Source organism: Camellia sinensis, chromosome 13 (assembly GCF_055761805.1).
Source record: "Camellia sinensis isolate YWXY chromosome 13, ASM5576180v1, whole genome shotgun sequence".
Taxonomy (NCBI): domain Eukaryota; kingdom Viridiplantae; phylum Streptophyta; class Magnoliopsida; order Ericales; family Theaceae; genus Camellia; species Camellia sinensis.
This window is the reverse complement of record NC_138973.1, coordinates 4187700-4207183: the sequence shown is the minus strand read 5'-3', so window position 1 is coordinate 4207183 and position 19484 is coordinate 4187700. Positions and strand designations below refer to the sequence as shown.

At 35.2% G+C, this 19484-nt stretch overlaps 2 protein-coding genes across 2 annotated transcripts; both read left to right on the top strand.

The window, feature by feature from the left end:
* Nucleotides 1–714: 714 nt before the first annotated feature.
* LOC114311211 (exocyst complex component EXO70A1) lies at nucleotides 715–3806 on the top strand. The gene is made up of 2 exons (XM_028257291.2): nucleotides 715–943; nucleotides 1045–3806. Exon 2 carries the CDS (start codon nucleotides 1179–1181, stop codon nucleotides 3207–3209), a length of 2031 nt encoding a protein of 676 aa, XP_028113092.1. The 5' UTR covers nucleotides 715–943; nucleotides 1045–1178; the 3' UTR covers nucleotides 3210–3806.
* Nucleotides 3807–11211: 7405 nt separating this feature from the next.
* Nucleotides 11212–14010, top strand: LOC114311212 (exocyst complex component EXO70A1). Its single transcript, XM_028257292.2, has 2 exons — nucleotides 11212–11397; nucleotides 11509–14010. The coding sequence occupies exon 2, from the start codon at nucleotides 11611–11613 to the stop codon at nucleotides 13639–13641; it is 2031 nt and encodes a 676-aa protein (XP_028113093.1). The 5' UTR covers nucleotides 11212–11397; nucleotides 11509–11610; the 3' UTR covers nucleotides 13642–14010.
* The last annotated feature ends 5474 nt before the right edge of the window (nucleotides 14011–19484 follow it).

Genomic DNA, 19484 nt, shown 5'->3' with positions numbered 1-19484 from the left:
GGTTTGGATAAAACATGCTTACTACTTGAGCAACAAATAATATGTGTACATTTATTTTATTTTTTTGTCATTATTCTTATAATATTATTTGTTTTTGAATTGCACACACATCGCGTGTGCGGACTACTAGTAAAAAGTGAAGGTTGTTAGTGGTGTTAACACATTTGTGTATCATATTTTGGATTTTTTTAAAATACCCCTATAATTGATGTTCATGTAAAAAGAGAAAAATACAAGGCTTGAAACTAAGATCATGAGTTTGACAAAACAAACCTTTATCACTTGAGCAACAAATATTATATGTACATTTTTTTTTTTAAAATCATCATTGTTATACTATCACATTTTTTAAAATTGCATGCGAATTACGTATGCAATCCACTAATGACCTATAAAAAAAACAACTTAAAAATTTAACTAAAATAAAATATATAGTAAAGCAAAGACTTCATTTATATAATTTTCACTAGAATAATGCACTTACATATACGGAGAATTCTATCATACATACTCACTTATCATATATATTTTTAGTTATGTCGTTTTTTTAATTTAATTAGTTTTTATCTTTAATTATAAAATTATTTTAAGATATTTAATTATAATTTTTTATGTTTAAATATAATTTTTTTTTATTAATTATAATTTAAAAAATATAAAATTATATTATTTTTTTTCCGTAATTATAAATTGCAGATAGTCTGTCCAACATACACCCATAATTACATTACTATACTGAATATGCAATTTGGCACAGACTTGTTGGAGACAGCGAAAAAAAAACACACACTGTTTCGTTAAAAAAACCCTTCTTTCCGAGTTTTAGAATTGGGTTTCTCTCTTTCTCTCTCCGAATCGCATCGAACCAGCAATTAGTATAGTTTCATTCCATCTTTGTCTCTATCAGAATCAATTCCTCTGCCTTTTCACACTTCAATTCTCTGTGAGTCTCTCTCTCTCTCTCTCTCTCTCTCTCTAGTTCTGTGATGTAGATTGACTTTTTGTTGGTTTGGTTTGAAATTAATGGAGGTTCATTTCTATCAGAACCCTGACTGATCTTCGATGAATACAAGAGAGAGACACGACCTTACCCATTAATAAAGATGCTTTCTTGGTACTATTTCTCTAGTTTCTCAAGTTAGTTCTTTGATTTGTACGATTAGGGTTTTGATTCCCAAATGGGTTCAGTGAATAACAATGGTGTTGACAATTTGATATCTGCTAGCAAGTCATTAAAGTCTATTTTACAGAAATCGAAATCCCTAGGGTTAGCTCTTGATCAAGCTGGGACTAGATTGGATAAGATTAACCATAGATTACCATCTCTAGCATCCGCAGTTCGACCAATCCGAGCGCCAAGGGAAGCCCTTGTTGCTGTTGGGGGTCACATTAACCGTGCTGTGGTCCCTGGGGCCGCTGTTCTTAAGGTATTCGATGCCATTCATGGGCTTGAAAAGTCGCTCTCAGATCCCCAATTTGATCTTCCAGGTTATCTCTCTGTGCTTAAACGGCTCAAAGAGGCGTTGAGGTTTTTAGGCGATAATTGTGGGATGGCAATTCAGTGGTTAGATGATATTGTTGAGTACTTGGAGGACAATAAGGTTGCTGATGATGGGTATATTTTGAATTTGAAAAAGGCGCTCAAGAATCTCCACCAATTGCAGGATGAGGAAAGGGGTTGCCTTGATGGAGGGCTTCTTGGAGCGGCGCTGGACAGATTGGAAAATGAGTTTAGGCGGCTCTTGACGGAGAACAGTGTTCCATTGCCGATGTCAGCGTCATCGGCTTCACTAGGTGAACAAGCCTGCATAGCACCGTCCCTGTTACCCGTGGCTGTGATTCATAAGTTACAGGCTATTCTTGGGAGATTAATTGCTAATAATAGGCTCGATAATTGCATATCTATCTATGTTGAAGTTCGCAGTTCGAATGTTAGGGCAAGTTTGAATGCACTCAATTTGGATTACCTTGAGATGTCAATCTCTGAATTCAATGATGTTCAGAGCATGGAAGGGTATATAGCTCAATGGGGTAAGCATTTAGAGTTTGCGGTGAAGCACCTTTTTGAAGCCGAGTACAAACTTTGTAATGATGTATTTGAGAAGATGGGATTGGATGTGTGGATCGGTTGCTTTGCTAAGATAGCTGCCCAGGCAGGTATTCTTGCATTCCTTCAATTTGGGAAAACTGTTACAGAGAGTAAGAAAGATCCCATCAAGCTACTGAAACTGTTGGATATATTTGCATCTTTGAACAAACTTAGATTGGATTTTAACCGCCTTTTTGGTGGGACAGCTTGTGCTGAAATCCAAAATTTGACGAGGGATCTCATCAAGAGTGTGATCGAAGGGGCTTGTGAAATCTTCTGGGAACTTTCGTTGCAAGTTGAATTGCAGAGACAAACACCACCTCCTTCAGATGGCAGTGTTCCAAGACTGGTGAGCTTTATCACCAATTACTGTAATAAGCTACTTGGGGAAGATTATAAGCCACTCTTGACTCAAGCTCTGGTCATTCACCGGAGTTGGAAGCATGAGAAATTCCAAGAGAGGCTCGTTATTGATGAAGTATTGAATATAGTTAAAGCCATTGAGACGAATCTAGAGACATGGGCAAAGGCTTACGACGATGTTGTATTATCGCATGTTTTTTTGATGAACAATCACTGGCATCTGTACAAACATTTGAAAGGAACGAAGCTTGGGAGTCTGTTGGGTGATTCTTGGTTAAGAGAACATGAACAGTACAAGGAGTACTATTCTGCTTTCTACTTGAGAGACAGTTGGGGAAAACTTCCCTCCCTTCTAAGCCGAGAGGGTCTGATCCTGTTCTCAGGTGGGCGTGCTACTGCTCGCGATCTTGTGAAGAAAAGGCTTAAAGCTTTCAACGAAGCTTTCGATGAAATGTATAAAAAGCAGTCGAATTGGGTTGTGGTGGAGAAAGATCTGAGGGATAAGGTATGCCAGCTTATTGCGCAGGCTATTGTGCCTGTTTACCGGAGCTATATGCAGAATTACGGGCCATTGGTTGAACAAGATGCGAGTGGAAGCAAGTATGCAAAGTACACAGCGCAGTCTTTGGAGAAAATGCTTAGCTCTCTTTTTCAGCTGAAGCCGGTGAAATTTGGTAGTTTCAAAGTCAGACAGGCTAGTGGGAAATTCAGCAATGGGGTTACAGATCAAAATGATTCCTCCCCTACTGTTACATGACTGACCAATTCGTTATCAGTTGGTTGTCTTGTGTATATTGACTATGTATTTATTGGATTTGGAGAATTTTCTTTATGACACGGAATTCTGATGTTTGGCTGGACTTGGTGATGAACTGGGTACCACCTCTATACTTCCCAGATTGTTTATTTGGGGCTTGGATACTGCAAGAGCATCAGATACAATGATTCAGGTTAGTATGGAAACCTATAGCTAGTCATTTTAATTTGTATTCACTCATTGATTCAGTTGCTAGGTATAAGATACAATGATTCAGGTTAGTACGGAAACCTATAGCTAGTCATTTTAGTTTGTATTCACTCATTGATTCAGTTGCTAGGTATAAATCCAGTGTAGTGGCCAGTTTTCATGTAGAATTAGTTATACGCTGTAGATGTGAGTCTAGAGTTCTAGTGATGGTTTAATTGTTCAGTCTCTTCATAATTTGGAAAAAAAGAAGGTAGAAATGCTTCACAATTATGACTTGCTTCTTGTTTATGTTATTTGATGGCTACATTTGTTGGAAATTTAAAATGTATAAGAGCCATCTATGTTAGCAGAGGGATATTGAAAATAAAGTTCACTCCGTTCTCTTTATTCTTTATTAATTAATGACTTTCAGGTTTTAATTTGGTTAGTAGGGTGATTGACTTGGGATGTCTTTATTTTTGAAATGACACTTAACCTCTCTTTTAATTTCACTTCTCCCTTCTGTTAGTTGACTGTTGACCTCTCTTTTTCACTTTTGACACTAACCTCTCGGTCTTTATTTTTGAAATGACACTAACCTCTCTTTTAAGGTCATCAAATTATTTTGTTTAATTTTTCTTTTTCTCTTATTTTATGTATGTAGACATAAAGCCCTGATAGCTTTTAAGTAAATGACAAAAATACCATCACCCCCACTGTGGGCTTCTACCTCTTCCTCTCTACCCACCCTTACCCCAAGTTACCACCTTCCATCCCTTCCTACCTCTCATCTTCGCACGGCAAACCTTATCTCTTCCCCCTCTCAGCCTCACAAGTACCACTAACCCCATTACACCACCTACCCATCCCCAACAACAAAAAGACATGAGAGAAAAAATTATTGACGGTCAAAATTTTAAAAAGACTAGAAAGAGAAAAAGATAAGGAGAAAAAGCCAATTAAATGTTCAAAATTGAAATGGCCAATGATCAGAAAAAGGAATAGCAAAGAAAAGGAAGAGGAGAGTAACAGTAGAAAGACTAGTACATTCATCCCTTCAAGAAAAAATGTAATCTTATAAATTTTGAAAGAGTTATGGTAATAACAACCTAATAGATTGTCATTAAGATGAGAAAAATGGCAGAAAGCGTGAATTTCAAGGCTTTTTATGTTTATTTTTTTATTTTACAGATTCTCGGCTCACTTATATAATCAACTTGACTTGACCTATAAGTTCTTTAGATAATGAATCGAGCTTGAACTCAACTAATTTTCCACAAATGAAACTCTAATACTCCAAAACTGTACCCAAAGCAGCCCCTACTTGCACCACACTTATAAATAACCAGAGTTATTTTCATTCTCATGGTATTGATGACATTGCTAGCCAGGTTTGGGATTGGTAATTATTCCTAGAGCAACTATGTGGACATTGTTTATATGTAGTGTTTTAAATCAATCACGTAATGAAATGTTTTATAGATGAGACATGGTAACTCATTTTTGTTAAGTGGTTCAAACTGATGGCAGGGGAGTTTATTTTGGGGATTTGATCTTGATTTCACTCATAAATATCTAACAGCCAATCCCCTTGTCCATGGCCATAGCCACCATCTCTCTCCCTCTACCTTTGACCTCCACAACAGCCCCCACAAATTTTGACCATCAAACCATCACTGCCACTGCAAAACTCGTCCAGCCACCCCAATAGTTCTTCATCTTTCCCACCACTATCGTTACTCCCTACCATTTCTTAGTCCCTCTTTGTTGGCCGTTGCCACTGCAAAATTCTTCTCGACACTCTAATCCTTCTCTATCCTTTCTCTACCACCACCACCCCCTCACAATTCTTAGTCCCTCTCTTGAAAACATATATGAATAGTTAATTGAACTAATTCAATTGTTTAAATGAGCTTAATTAAGGAACTATAAACAAAGCTATCATTATAATTATTATACACAATTGGATCTCTATGCATTTGTTCAAAAAAGAAAGGGTCTAGCTTCACTCTACTCTAGATTTTGGATAAGAGAGGATTGTTTGAGTTTATGGAGAATCGTTCATTTTACAGGGCATTCCGCATATAACATTAACGAAAAAAATTAGTTCAATCCTATTTAATTCATTGTATTTGTGTCACAAAAGAAAGTACGGCAAGTGTGTTTTTGAAAATAAATTATTCAGTATTTTAGTTACAAGCGTGATATATTGAACATGCTACAATTATTGTATCAATCAATTTTTTTTTTGGTTGCATACATATATATATACATATATATATAAATGACTCTATAAAATAGATAATTTGAATTATTAAAATAAAATGCGTGGTAGGTGCCACTGGTGGATTCACATGTTTGGATTAAAATATACATACATTTTAGGGAGAGTTACGGGCCGGTCCTATGGACCGGTCTTATTACCTAGCAGGTCCTATTCAAAAAAATCAAACAGTGTTTTTCATTTTTACCCCTAGACTTAACACTGCAAATGTATCACTGGTTTAAACAAATTTATGACTGATTTATCACTAGTTTAAATAAATTTATCACTGGTTTATCACTGATTTAAACAAATTTATCACTGATTTATCATTAGTTTAAATAAATTTATCACTAATTTAAACAGTGATAAATTAATAGTCAGACAAAATTGATTAGCAAAGCATCGGTAAAAGGCTCATTAAATTTCATTACAATCGAAACAATTTCAAAAAAAAAAAAAAAAAAATTCAACAAGGCCTCAGAAGAAGTTTCAAAACCACTGAGAAGTTTACAAAATCAAGCATGCAGCAGAGGCAGCATTGAGAAGTTCAAGGCGTGGCAAGAGGGTTATCCCAAAAAGAGGCAGTGGACTATGTGGACACATTAGCTTCAGTTGTCGGGTACACTTCCATTAGAGCGTTGACGATCCAGAAATTGAGATTCGGCCGCCAAGCCAAAGGTGATAATCTTGAGAGGTTTAGACTGTCGGCGTGAAATACGAAGACAAGAGTGTCGGCCACCGAAAGATCGAACTCGGCGACGAGAAATTGAACCCAGATCCTTCAGGGGAGAGAGAAAAAAATAGAACTAAATAATTCATAACAGTAAGGGTAAAATCAGAATAAAAAAATACAACATTATTTCATGGTGCATGAAATAAAAGCTTAGGACCTAATAGGTAAGACCATCTCCAACGGTTCATCAAACCTGGTATCAAATTCAAAATTTGATGAAAAAGTCACTTTTTTGAGCTCCAACCGTTGTACCAGATTGATATCAAAATGAGATTTCAGCAAAAAAAGCATCAAACTGAGAACGAGACACAGATTTTATCAAATCACTGTTACTGACCGTTTAAAAGAGGTACACCGGTCAACCAGCCGGTTGCCCGGCCGGGTGACCACCCGGTCAACCAGTAAAGATTCAAACAGTTCAGGAAAAAAAGTTCAAATCGTTTAAAAAAATAATAATAATAATTTTGCCTAACCGATCAACCGGTCGGTTGACCGGCCGGTCGACCACCCGGTCGTCCCGAAAAAAGTTCAGAAAGTTCAAAAAAAAGTTCAGACAATTCGCGAAAAAAAAAAAAAAATTTTTTGCCTAACCGGTCAACCGGCCGGTCAACCACCCGGTTGTTCCGGGATAGATTTGGTGAAAGGTGAACCGTTGGAGCGAGTGGTATCAAATTGGGTGAAAATGGGTCATTTTTTATTCAGATTTGGTGAAAAATTTGAGTCACCGTTGGAGATGCTCTAATAGATTCAATTATTGGGACTGACTGATAAAAAATCTTACATTTTAATAGTGTTGGGTAATAATAAAACAGTCCCGTTACAAACCCCAATGAAACATGACACCCAGGACCCCACTGAGCTGGCAGTTGGACGCAGCTGTGAAAAAAAATATATGGATATAGCTCTCCGCCATTCTCCTCCTCCACCGTGGATCTCTCTTTGTCTCACTTTTCTGTGTGCGCCCCTCTCAAAGATTTTAACAATTTTAGATTCATTCCTTGAAGCTTGCTGATTTGTTTTTCCATTCTCACCACATCTCTTTTAAGCTTTCTTCTCTTTTTTTTCTTCTTTTCTTTTCTTGCTCAGAGAGAGAGAGAGAGAGAGAGAGAAATCACCTGACTTTCCCACCTTTTTTTTCTCACAATCCCCAATTCCTTATAATCCAGAATCCCTCCTCCCCCGCTTTCTCACTTGGTGGTTTCCATTTCCAGCTTCTGGGTTGTTTCTCTACATGTACTATTTACTCTCTCTCATGTTTTCTTAGCTTCTCTCTTTCCTAATTGGGAAATCAAGAGGTTGAAGCTGAAGAAAACAAACTGTGTTACAGTGTTAAAGTTGTCACTTATTATACCCCTGCTGTATTTCAATTATAGAAATCTCTATTTCACTTTTCTGGGATTTTCTTTTTTATTTTCCTAGAAAGTTTACTAGGTTCAGATCTTTGTGGGGAGAAGTTCTAGGGTTTTTATCTTAGAGGAGGGCAATAGTTTTTAATTCTACACTTTTTCTTTAAATTAATTACTATGTTTGGATATTTTCTCTGATTTTGGAAAAGCGAGTCTTTTTTGGATTCCTTAAGAAGAGGAGGGGGGGTTTGGCTATTGCAAAAAAAAGAAAAAGAAAAAGAAAAAGAAAAAGAAAAAAAAAAAAAGGTATTCTGATTCCTTTCTAATGCTTCTTGATTTAAGACAAGTTGTTTGAGAATGCTCTAGCGGTGTACGATAAGGAGACGTCGAATCGGTAACAAAGAGTGGTAGCCATGATTCCGAGGAAGACGATGAGGGATGTGATGAAGCAATACAAGGAATTGGAGGATGATGTTAGTAGTATAGAAGCAGGTTTGGTTCCAAATCCTTGGGACAATTCATCCCCTTTTACATTGGAATGGGGAAATAGTCCTGGAATTTGTGGGTTCAAGCAGTTATATAGTTCCGTTGGAAAGTGATCCTCTTAATCGTCCTTGGTCGGATGAGAGAGAAAGAGAGACAGAGAGAGTCGGGAGTCTGGCATCGGAGTCAAGGGAAGGAGCGAGTCGGGTGTCGGAGTAAATGGAAGGAGCTATTGCAACTTCAATCGTCGAAGTCAAGGGAAAGGAGAAAGAGGCAGAGAGACCTATCTATGTTTGGGGAAGATTTTTAATTCAAAGTGTGGGGTCTATGACACATGTGCATATCACGTGACTTTCCACATCAGCTGGGGGTGGGTGGGGTCAGCCTAAGTGGGGTCCGGAGCATTTTTCATAATAAAATTTGATTAATGGGTCACCCTTATCTCTGAAGCACCCAAAAGGGGCCTACATTAGGTGGGTTTGTAGTACTATTTATGTTTGGGCCTAAAGATCCAAATCAGTTTGTAAGCTCTTTACTCAGCCTATTCAACAAACCCAACGCCCATTATGAACAGCTTATTTAGACAAATAGGCTCAAAATAAATAGGTAAAAAAAAAAAGGTAAATTAAAAATGGAAAATGTTTGAGGGCCACAATTTTTGTGGCTCAAATGGCTCAAAATTGTCAAAACGACGTCGTTTTGGCAATTTTGAAGTTGTTTTGTACTCAAAACGACGTCGTTTTAGCAATTTCGAGCCATTTGAGCCATAAAAATTGTAGCCCTCAATCATTGCTGATTACAAATATACCTTGAGGTTTGTTTAAAATATAAATTATCTTATGTGATTTGAAAAATTACAAATCTCTCCTTATTAGAATTTGTTTTTTTAACTGAATTAACTAAAAATAAATAAAATTCATAATTGCTCTCTTATATAATAATAAAATTACCTAAATTATTAATTGAAACATATTTTCAACATTATTAAAAACTATTAATTGACTTTATGATTTATTAATATAAGGGTAATTTTTTTATGAAATTAGAAACCTCAGGGGGGTCAAATGTAATTTTTAAAATCACAAGGGGCGATTCGTATTTTAATCAAATCTCAGGGGTGTATTTGTAATTTATCCAAAAAAATAATAATTGTTTAGGAAGTGTTAGATTAGTATACTTTTTGATTTTTTACGAAAAAAAACGTGAAATATGGATTGAGTTTGAAATGATGTGGTAGAAAGGTGATGTGACCCAAATAAGATGATTGTGATTCAAATAGGATAAAGTGCTAGTTTTAGAAAAACATTTTTTACAAATTTTCCCAAAATGATACAACAGCAACATCAATTACAATACCTAAATAATATATTTCTTCGTAACATGTACTCTTAGACCATCTCCAACGGTGAACCAAACTTGACATCATATTTGAATTTTGGTGAAAAAGTCACTTTTCAGTGCTCCAACGGTTTCAGCAAATTGGTATCAAAATGAGAATTCAACAAAAAAATCATCAAACTGAGAACAGTGTATAGATTTCAGCAAATTACTGTGTGTGACCGTTGGAAGAGAGGCACCGGTCAACCAGCCGGTTGCCTGGCCGGTTGACCAACCGGTCGACCGATTCATCAATTTTGCGACAGGTTTGAACTGGTTGGTTTGAACTGTGAACTGGTTGGTTTGAACTGCGTGACCGTTGGAGATCAAACAGTTCAAAAAGGTAAATATATATAAATATATATATATATATATATATTTACGCTTACCGGTTGACCCAAGGGATTTTGATGCACCGTTGGAGCAACTGATCTCAAATTCAGAAAATGAGCAATTTTTTACTCAAATTTGATGAAAAAAATACTGAACTGTTGGAGATACTCTTATGCACACGTTATATGTTTCTGTAACTAACTATCGAGCCATTGAAATGAAAGTGAGACACAAAATTTGCAAGTGTTTAAGGTTGGTTTATTTATGATATTTTTAATTTTTTAAGAGTTAAAAATGTTAAAATGTGTAAACGAAGTTCCTAAAAAAATTATGTGAAAGTTATGAAAAAAACACAGTTTGATTTTAATAACAAAATAAACTATGAATTTTTAATTTGATAAATTTAAATTTTAATCTTTTAATTTATTTTTAATTTAAATTACTTGACTATTTTCATTAAATAAAATTGACGAAAAAAAATATATTTTAACTATTAAACTTAATATATATTTAAATGAAATATCTAAAGTATCATTTTTTGTTGAGTTTAATATAAGTGTAAATGAAATGTTTAAAATATTATTTCCGTTGAATTTAATGATAAACATATTTTTTTCTGTCAATTTTGCTTAACAAAAATAAATAAATGATTTAAATTAAAAATAAAAAAAAATATGATTTAAATTAATAAAATTAAAATTTTATGATTTATTTTATTATATAATGATCCAACCTTATGATTTTTTTGGGGTAATTTCTTCAAAAATTATTTTTAAAAAAAAACTTATTTTCGTTATCCCCAAATACCCCTTTAGAGAAAGAAAAGCATAGGTAGTACATGCATTTATTTGGCAGAGAATTGTTGGAGCCACACACACACACAGGGATTTGGGGACACGGATTTGGGGACGCTGCTGCCCGAGGTGCGCAGCAGCATTTGTTGTGGGTGGAAATGGGTCCATTTGGGAGCCTATTTTGATAATCGAAACTGTTCACATTTTATAATATATCAAGTATAAAAAATCAAGTTAATCGGATATTGTCTATCTATTCATTCACTCACATTTCTATCTAGAAAAATAAATAATAATTGTGATTTAAAGTACTAAAATGAATATATATGTAAGTGGATGAATAGATAAACGATATCCAATTAACTCGATTTTTTACAAATATATTCTATTTAATATATTCTAAAATATAAATAATGCAAATTATCAAAATGAATCTCGAAATAGGCTCATTTCTGCGCACAACAGATGCTGCTGCACATCCGCGCAACAGCATCCCCAAACTCCACACACACTCACTGTTTTGTTAAAAAGCCCTTTCTTTCCGAGTTTTGGAGTTTCTCTTTTTCTCTCTCCGAATCTCTTCGAACAAACCATTCACTATGTAGTTCGATTCCATCTCTCTCTCTATCGGAATCAATTTACTCGCCTTTCCACACTTGAATTGTCTGTGAGTCTCCTTCTCTTTCTTTTTAGTTCTTTCAACGGATTGATTGTTGTTGTGATTACATTGACTTTTTCTTGGTTTGGTTTGAAATTAATGGAGGTTCATTTCTATCAGAATCCTGATTGATCTTCGATGAACCCATTAAAAAAGATTCTTTCTTGCTACTATTATTGTAGTTTGTGAAGTTTGTTCTGTGATTAGGGTTTTGATTCCCAAATGGGTTCGGTGAATAACAATGGTATTGACAATTTGATATCTGCTAGCAAGTCATTGAAGACTAATTTGCAGAAATCGAAAGCCCTAGGGTTAGCTCTTGATCAAGCTGGGTCTAGATTTGATGAGATCAACCATAGATTACCGTCTCTAGCATCTGCAGTTCGGCCAATCCGAGCACAAAGGGAAGCCCTTGTTGCTGTTGGGGGTCATATTAACAGAGCTGTAGTCCCTGCGGCCGCTGTGCTTAAGGTTTTCGATGCCATTCATGGGCTTGAAAAGTCGCTCTCAGATCCCCAGTTTGATCTTCCAGGTTACCTCTCCGTGCTTAAACGGCTCAAAGAGGCATTGAGGTTTTTAGGCGATAATTTTGGGATGGCGATTCAGTGGTTGGATGATATTGTTGAGTACTTGGAGGACAATAAGGTTGCTGATGATGGGTATATTTTGAATTTGAAAAAGGCGCTCAAGAATCTCCATGAATTGCAGGATGAGGAAAGGGGTTGCCTTGATGGAGGGCTTCTTGGTGCGGCATTGGATAGATTGGAAAATGAATTTAGGCGGCTCTTGACGGAGAACAGCGTTCCATTGCCAATGTCTTCGTCGTCCTCTTCACCAGGTGAACAAGCCTGCATAGCACCATCCCCATTACCCGTGCTTGTGATTCATAAGTTACAGGCTATTCTTGGGAGATTAATTGCTAATAATAGGCTTGATAATTGCATATCTATTTATGTTGAAGTTCGCAGTTCGAATGTTAGGGCAAGTTTGAAAGCACTCAATTTGGATTACCTTGAGATGTCAATCTCTGAATTCAATGATGTTCAAAGCATAGAAGGGTATATAGCTCAATGGGGTAAGCATTTAGAGTTTGCGGTGAAGCACCTTTTCGAAGCCGAGTACAAACTTTGTAATGATGTATTTGAGAAGATGGGATTGGATGTGTGGATCGGCTGCTTTGCTAAGATAGCTGCCCAGGCAGGTATTCTTGCATTCCTTCAATTTGGGAAAACTGTTACAGAGAGTAAGAAAGATCCCATCAAGCTACTGAAACTGTTGGATATATTTGCATCTTTGAACAAACTTAGATTGGATTTTAACCGCCTTTTTGGTGGGACAGCTTGTGCTGAAATCCAAAATTTGACGAGGGATCTTATCAAGAGTGTGATCGAAGGGGCTTGTGAAATCTTCTGGGAACTTTCGTTGCAAGTTGAATTGCAGAGACAAACACCGCCTCCTTCAGATGGTAGTGTTCCTAGACTGGTGAGCTTTATCACCAATTACTGTAATAAGCTACTTGGGGAAGATTATAAGCCACTCTTGACTCAAGCTCTGGTCATTCATCGGAGTTGGAAGCATGAGAAATTCCAAGAGAGGCTCGTTATTGATGAAGTATTGAATATAGTTAAAGCCATTGAGACGAATCTAGAGACATGGGCAAAGGCTTACGACGATGTTGTATTATCGCATGTTTTTATGATGAACAATCACTGGCATCTGTACAAGCATTTGAAAGGAACGAAGCTTGGGAGTCTGTTGGGTGATTCTTGGTTAAGAGAACATGAACAGTACAAGGAGTACTATTCTGCTTTCTACTTGAGAGACAGTTGGGGAAAACTTCCTTCCCTTCTAAGCCGAGAGGGTCTGATCCTGTTCTCAGGTGGGCGTGCTACCGCTCGCGATCTTGTAAAGAAAAGGCTGAAAGCTTTCAACGAAGCTTTCGATGAAATGTATAAAAAGCAGTCAAATTGGGTTATGGTGGAGAAAGATCTGAGGGATAAGGTGTGTCAGCTTATTGCGCAGGCTATTGTGCCTGTTTACCGGAGCTATATGCAGAATTACGGGCCATTGGTTGAACAAGATGCGAGTGGAAGCAAGTATGCAAAGTACACGGCGCAGTCTTTGGAGAAAATGCTTAGCTCTCTTTTTCAGCCGAAGCCGGTGAAATTTGGTAGTTTCAAAGTCAGACAGGCAAGTGGGAAATTCAGCAATGGGGTTCCAGATCAAAATTATTCCTCCGCTACTGTTACATGACTGACCAATTCACTGTCAGTTGGTCGCCTTGTTTATATCGACTTTGTGTTATTGGATTCAGAGAAAGTCCTTCGTGACATGGAATTCTGATGTTTGGCTGGATTTGATAATGAACTGAGTACCATCTCTATTCTTCCCAGATTGTTTCTCTGGGCCTTCAATTCTGAAAGAGCATCAGATACAATGGAGAAGTTAAATTGTGGTCTCAATGGTTCAGGTTAGTAGTGGAAACTTATAGCTAGTCATTTTACTTTGTATTCTCACTCATTGATTCAGTTGCTAGATACAAATCCAGTGTATTACCCAGTTTTTCATGTAGAATTATTTATATGCTATAGAATTGAATCTAGAACTCTTGTGATTGTTTAATTGTTTCAATCTCTTTATGATTAGGAAAAAAGGTTATCAATGTTTAGAATCTTAATGACTTGCATACTCTTTCTGTTATTTTGATGGCTACAATTATTGGAAATTTGAAATTTATAAGAGGCACCTTTGTTAGCAGAGCGTTATTGAAAATAAAGTTCAATCCTTTCCCTTTTTCTTTTCTTATTAATGATTTCTGATTTTAATTTGGTTAGTATGGTGATTGACCGAATATGTTTTAAATTTTTCATTGATTATTTTACTATTATTATTAGATTGGTGAGATTTATGACAATTACAGAGAGTTATCCCTCAGGTTTCTAAAATGACACTAACCTCCCTTCAACTTTAGTTTTGATTGTCACTTTCCCCCCTCCATTAGTTCACTGTTAACAAGACTAAAAAAGTTGGCTGAGGATCAAATTATTTTGTTTCATTTTTCATTTCTCTTATTTTATTTATGTAGATGTAATGCACTTGCTATCTGAGTAAATGAAAAAAATACCATCACCCCCACTGTACTGTAGGTTTCTACCTCTTCCTTTAGCCACCCTTGCCACCTTCCACCATCACTTCCCACCTCACACCACCGCAACGCAAACCCCATCTCTTCACCCTCTTAGCCTCACAACTACCCCACTCCCTACGACCACTAGTAGCTTCCCTGCTCACAAACCCAACCGCCACATTCCTCCCTTCTTTTGGCTGTCTTTTAATAAAATCTTTGTTCGTTGCTGATCAGACAAAACCCAACAGCCACATGCGTCACTGCAACCATACCTTCTCACAAGCACCACCACAACCCGCAACCACTAAACCAGTGCACTATCTTCACCCCACCACCATGCCCAATTCTCAACATTGCACTACCCTGAATCCACTGTAGTCCACTGTTGTACACTCAATTCGAAACCATCAAACACCCAGTTTCACGACTTCCTTGGCCTTCTGCTTCACTTGAATCTGATCTCCATTTTTTTTTCCCTTAAAAAACTAGAGTTGGGTCTAGTGCAGAAATTGTACTTGAATGCTATGGTTTTGGTGGTTGTAGTGCGGTTTGTGTGAGCGAAGTGAGAGAGGCTGAGGGGGAAAATGTTGGGTTTGTGGTGGCCGTGACCATTGGTGGTTGTGGCCGGCGACTAGTTTCTATGATTGCCACATACCCAATACCACTCACGTTAATGCCATACAATGATTGCAACCGCCACACCACACCACTGTCACTCATGCCGCTGTTGCCACCATTGGAGACAACCATTGTAAAGGTCTGTACGTGAGAAAGAAGAAGATGAGGTGATAGAAGAGAGGGTTACAATGATTGGTGTATCAATGGTGGAGGAAGCTATTGTGGAGGTTCCGCCGGGGGGGTGGGGGGGGAGTCTGTCAACTGTGGAAGGGAGGCTGAGGTGGAGGTAGGCAGCGGTATTGGTGGCAATGGAGAGGTCCTTCCACAGTAGCGATCTTCACTCCTAAAACTTCATTCCTATAACTTGTGATCAAAAATTCAGATCAAAGGCACTCTATAATAATTAGAAGGAAAAAGATTGAGGCCTCGAATGTGGCTGGAGTTGTTCTTTTTTTTTTTTTTTCCTCTTTGAAACTGTGTTGGTTTGGTTGTTTTTATTATTTTTTTTTATTTATTTGTTGGGTTGTGTTAGTTTGGTTGTTTTTATTTATTTATTTATTTGTTGGGCTGTTGTAATTTTTTATTTTATTTTTTGAGAATGGTTATGTGTAGGGGTGGGTTTAGAGTTTAGAATTTAAGGTTTTGGTTTTTATTTCTTCCGAGTCTTTCTGATTTGAAATAAAAATATAGTAAGGATTCGTACAAAATCATATGGAATTAACAACTTTTAACTAACAATCTAACTGATCAGTCAATTTTATCACCCAATTAGTTTAACTCAACTCACTCATCTTATCAAACCACATAGGTTAAATTGTTGTTATTGTTTTTTATTTTATTTTATTTGTTGGGCTATGTTGGTTTGTTTTTGTTTTTTTTAATTTTATTTTATTTGTTGGGCTGTGTTGGTTTATTTTTTCGAGGCCTTTAGCACGGCTCATTAGAATTAACCAAAAAAAAAAAATTTGGTCACCAAGGGGTTCCGATCCCTTGTAGAACTAAAATGTATGAACTTACTGGATTGGATAACTATTATTTTAGAAGAAAATTATTCTGGTTATTTGTAAGTGCAAAAATACTTTGGAACCTCAGTTTTGAAGGACCCCAGTGATGTGGCAGCATGTGATTGGTTGAATTTTTTTTTTTTTTTTTTTTTTTCACTTTCCCTTGGTCCACAGCCCCCCACGTAGAGGTGGGGGTGCTGGGGTGCCTCCGCACTGGGGTGCCAATCACTGCTCTTGTAAGTGTGGTGCATGTAGAGCCTGCTTTGGGCCGAGTTTTGGAGTGTTAAGAGTTAGTCAAGGGAAAAAAAAAAGCTCATGGATTGATTCAATTTAATTACATAAACGGCCGTGTTTAAAATCTAGGAAAGTAATTTTTTTTTAGTATGTTAAAAAGAAAAACTTGTAATTCACACTTGCTGGCATTTTTCTCATCTTAATGACATTCTACTATGTTGTCATTACCATAAATCTGAAAAAACTATGAAAATGTTTTTTAGTTTTGCATTTTACTTTGAAATATTGAAATCACTAGACAATAATAATTTGGAAGAAAAAAAAACGTCTTAATATCAAAGATTCACTAAAATAGGATTTCTTATGGTTTAGATTTATTTTCAATTTTAAAAGAAGTAATACAAATAGAATCTCCAATTATAGCAATGAATTATATTAAAAGATTTTTCTTTCCTGAATGCATATTGCTTACAAAATATTAACTTAAAAAATATTTTTGCATTAATTTTTTTTAAAATTAAAATTGATAAAATATAGTAACTTTGTTTCTCAAAAGTACAACCAAAAAAAGGTGAATTTTAGATTAAAAAAGCTACAGTATAATTTTCTAATGTCTATTTTAATTTAATCTATATAATAAGAAATGATAGTTTTTGAATTGTGATGGGACTTTTGTTCCTTTGTCAAAATGTGAACCCTTTGATTAATTCAATCCAACAGCTACAAAATGTCTAAGAGACAAATTATCTTTCAATGGTTGAGATTGTTTGTTCCTACGGTAGATATACATTCTTTCCTTCCATACCTTTCTCTTCGGCTGGCTGGCTCTCTCTCTCTCTCTCTCTCTCTCTCTCTCATTCAAAATTCAAAATTCGGCTGTCTCTCTCATCTCTCACTCTTAAGGCTCACAGATTGGAGGGAAGGATTTTCAATGTCATGGCCTCATCAGTTTCTCAATGCTCAATAGGTCAGCTCTCTCTCTCTCTCTCTCTCACTCAGTTTCTTCAATATGAAACCCACCTTATGGGTGATTAGCAACCAGATTAGTAGGGTTTTGTTTGCAAAGTAAAGGTAATACTCTCATCTCTATTGTGTGTATATATATTGATTACAGTTTTTCTTAAAATGTGTATATATATATATATATATGTGTGTGTGTATATATGTGTATATATATTGTGTGTATATATATTAAAATCTTCAATATGAGGATTTTCCCTCTGTTTTTTTTTCTAGATGCATGTAGGATTTTGGGTATAGTTTTTATGGGTTTTGTTGATTTTTCATATATATATATATATATATATATATATATATATATATATTATCTATGTATATATACACACATATGAAGAGTTAGTTAGGTTTCACGAAACCCATCCACTTTGATTTTTAGTAGGAATTTGTGGGACTGTATTGAGTTACCCTATTGAATGGTTGTTGTGCCCTTTTTTATGTTTGATAATCATTCTATCTTTCTTGCTTATTAAGTGTTTGTTAAAATGTTTCAATGGAATTTACACACACAAAAAAAAAGAAAAAGAAATTAAACTTCATCTAAAATATACTTTGTCATAAATATAATTTTTGTTTTACTGGTGCACACACAATAAATTTGCAATTTATAATTTTACTACAAATTGACTTTAACACACCACAAACATTGGTAATTTTCATCATAAAAATTCATATCTGTCTAATGATGTGTATCCCTTTTTTTTTTTTTGGATAATAAAAAATTTTTATTAATATGATGTGCATCCTTTTAAGAGTGGACATTATTAATTTAGCCGAGAGAATGCATTAAAGAAAAAAAAAATCAGAACAAGATTGAAACCTTAAACAAATAAATTATGGGTCAAAATTAAAAAAAATAAATTATACAAAAACAAATCAAACTTGACGTTAGGCTTTTTGTACACGAAAAACAATTGTCAAAAATGACCAATTTGATAGAGATAAAGTCATTCTCATTCATTTTTTATTTTTGTAATCTCATTGATCATAATTGCCTATTCTCATTACTTTTCTGTACAGTGATTTAAAATTTCTTTTCCAATAGCCCAAAATTTTAGAAATTAGGATACTTTGTTAGTGCTGAATTTATTTGTGAACAGAATCACTAATTAACTTACGGGTGACCCTACAAATTTGGATACTCTTTTTTTTTTTTTTCATCCCGTCATCCCCACCATCACCAACAAAGTCCCACTCTTAATCAAATCAAATCAAATGTGGGTTATTGTGTGTATATATATTGATTATAGTTTTTTTTTTTCAAAATCAAACTGTAGGATTTTCCCTTTGTTTTTTTTCTAGATGCATGTAGAATTTTTGGTATATTTTTATAGGTTTTGTAGATTTTTCTTATGTATATATATTATCTATGTATATTTACACACATATATGAAGAGTTAGTTGGGTTCCACAAAACCCATTTACTTTGATTTAGTAGGAATTTGTTGGACTATTGTATTGAGTTACTTTATTGAATGGTTGTTGTGCCCTTATTATCGTTTGGTTGTTACTAAAATGGTTGATAACCATTCTATCTTCCTTTCTTATTAAGTGTTTGTTAAAATGTTTCAATGGAATTTACACACACACACACACACACAAAAAAAAACTGAAATTAAACTTCATCTAAAGGATATTTTGTCATAAATATAATTTTTTTTTTTTTTTACTGGTGCACACACAATAAATTTGCAATGTATGATTTTATCACAAATTGAGTTTAACACACACCACAAACATTGGCAATTTTCATCATTAAAATTCATAACTGTCTAATGATGTGCATCCTTTTTTTTTTTCATAAATAATTTTTTTTTATTAACATGATGTGCATCCTTTTAACAGGGGACGTTATTAATTTGGTTGAGAGAATGCATTAAAAAAAAAAATCAGAACAAGATTGAAACCTTATAAACAAATAAATTATGGGTCAAAATTAAAAAAATAAATTATACAAAAACAAATCAAACTTGAACTTAGGCTTTTTGTACACGAAAAACAATTGTAAAAAATGACCAATTGGATGGAGATAAAGTCATTTTCATTTATTTTTTATTTTTGCAATCTCATTGATCATAATTACCAATTCTCATTCC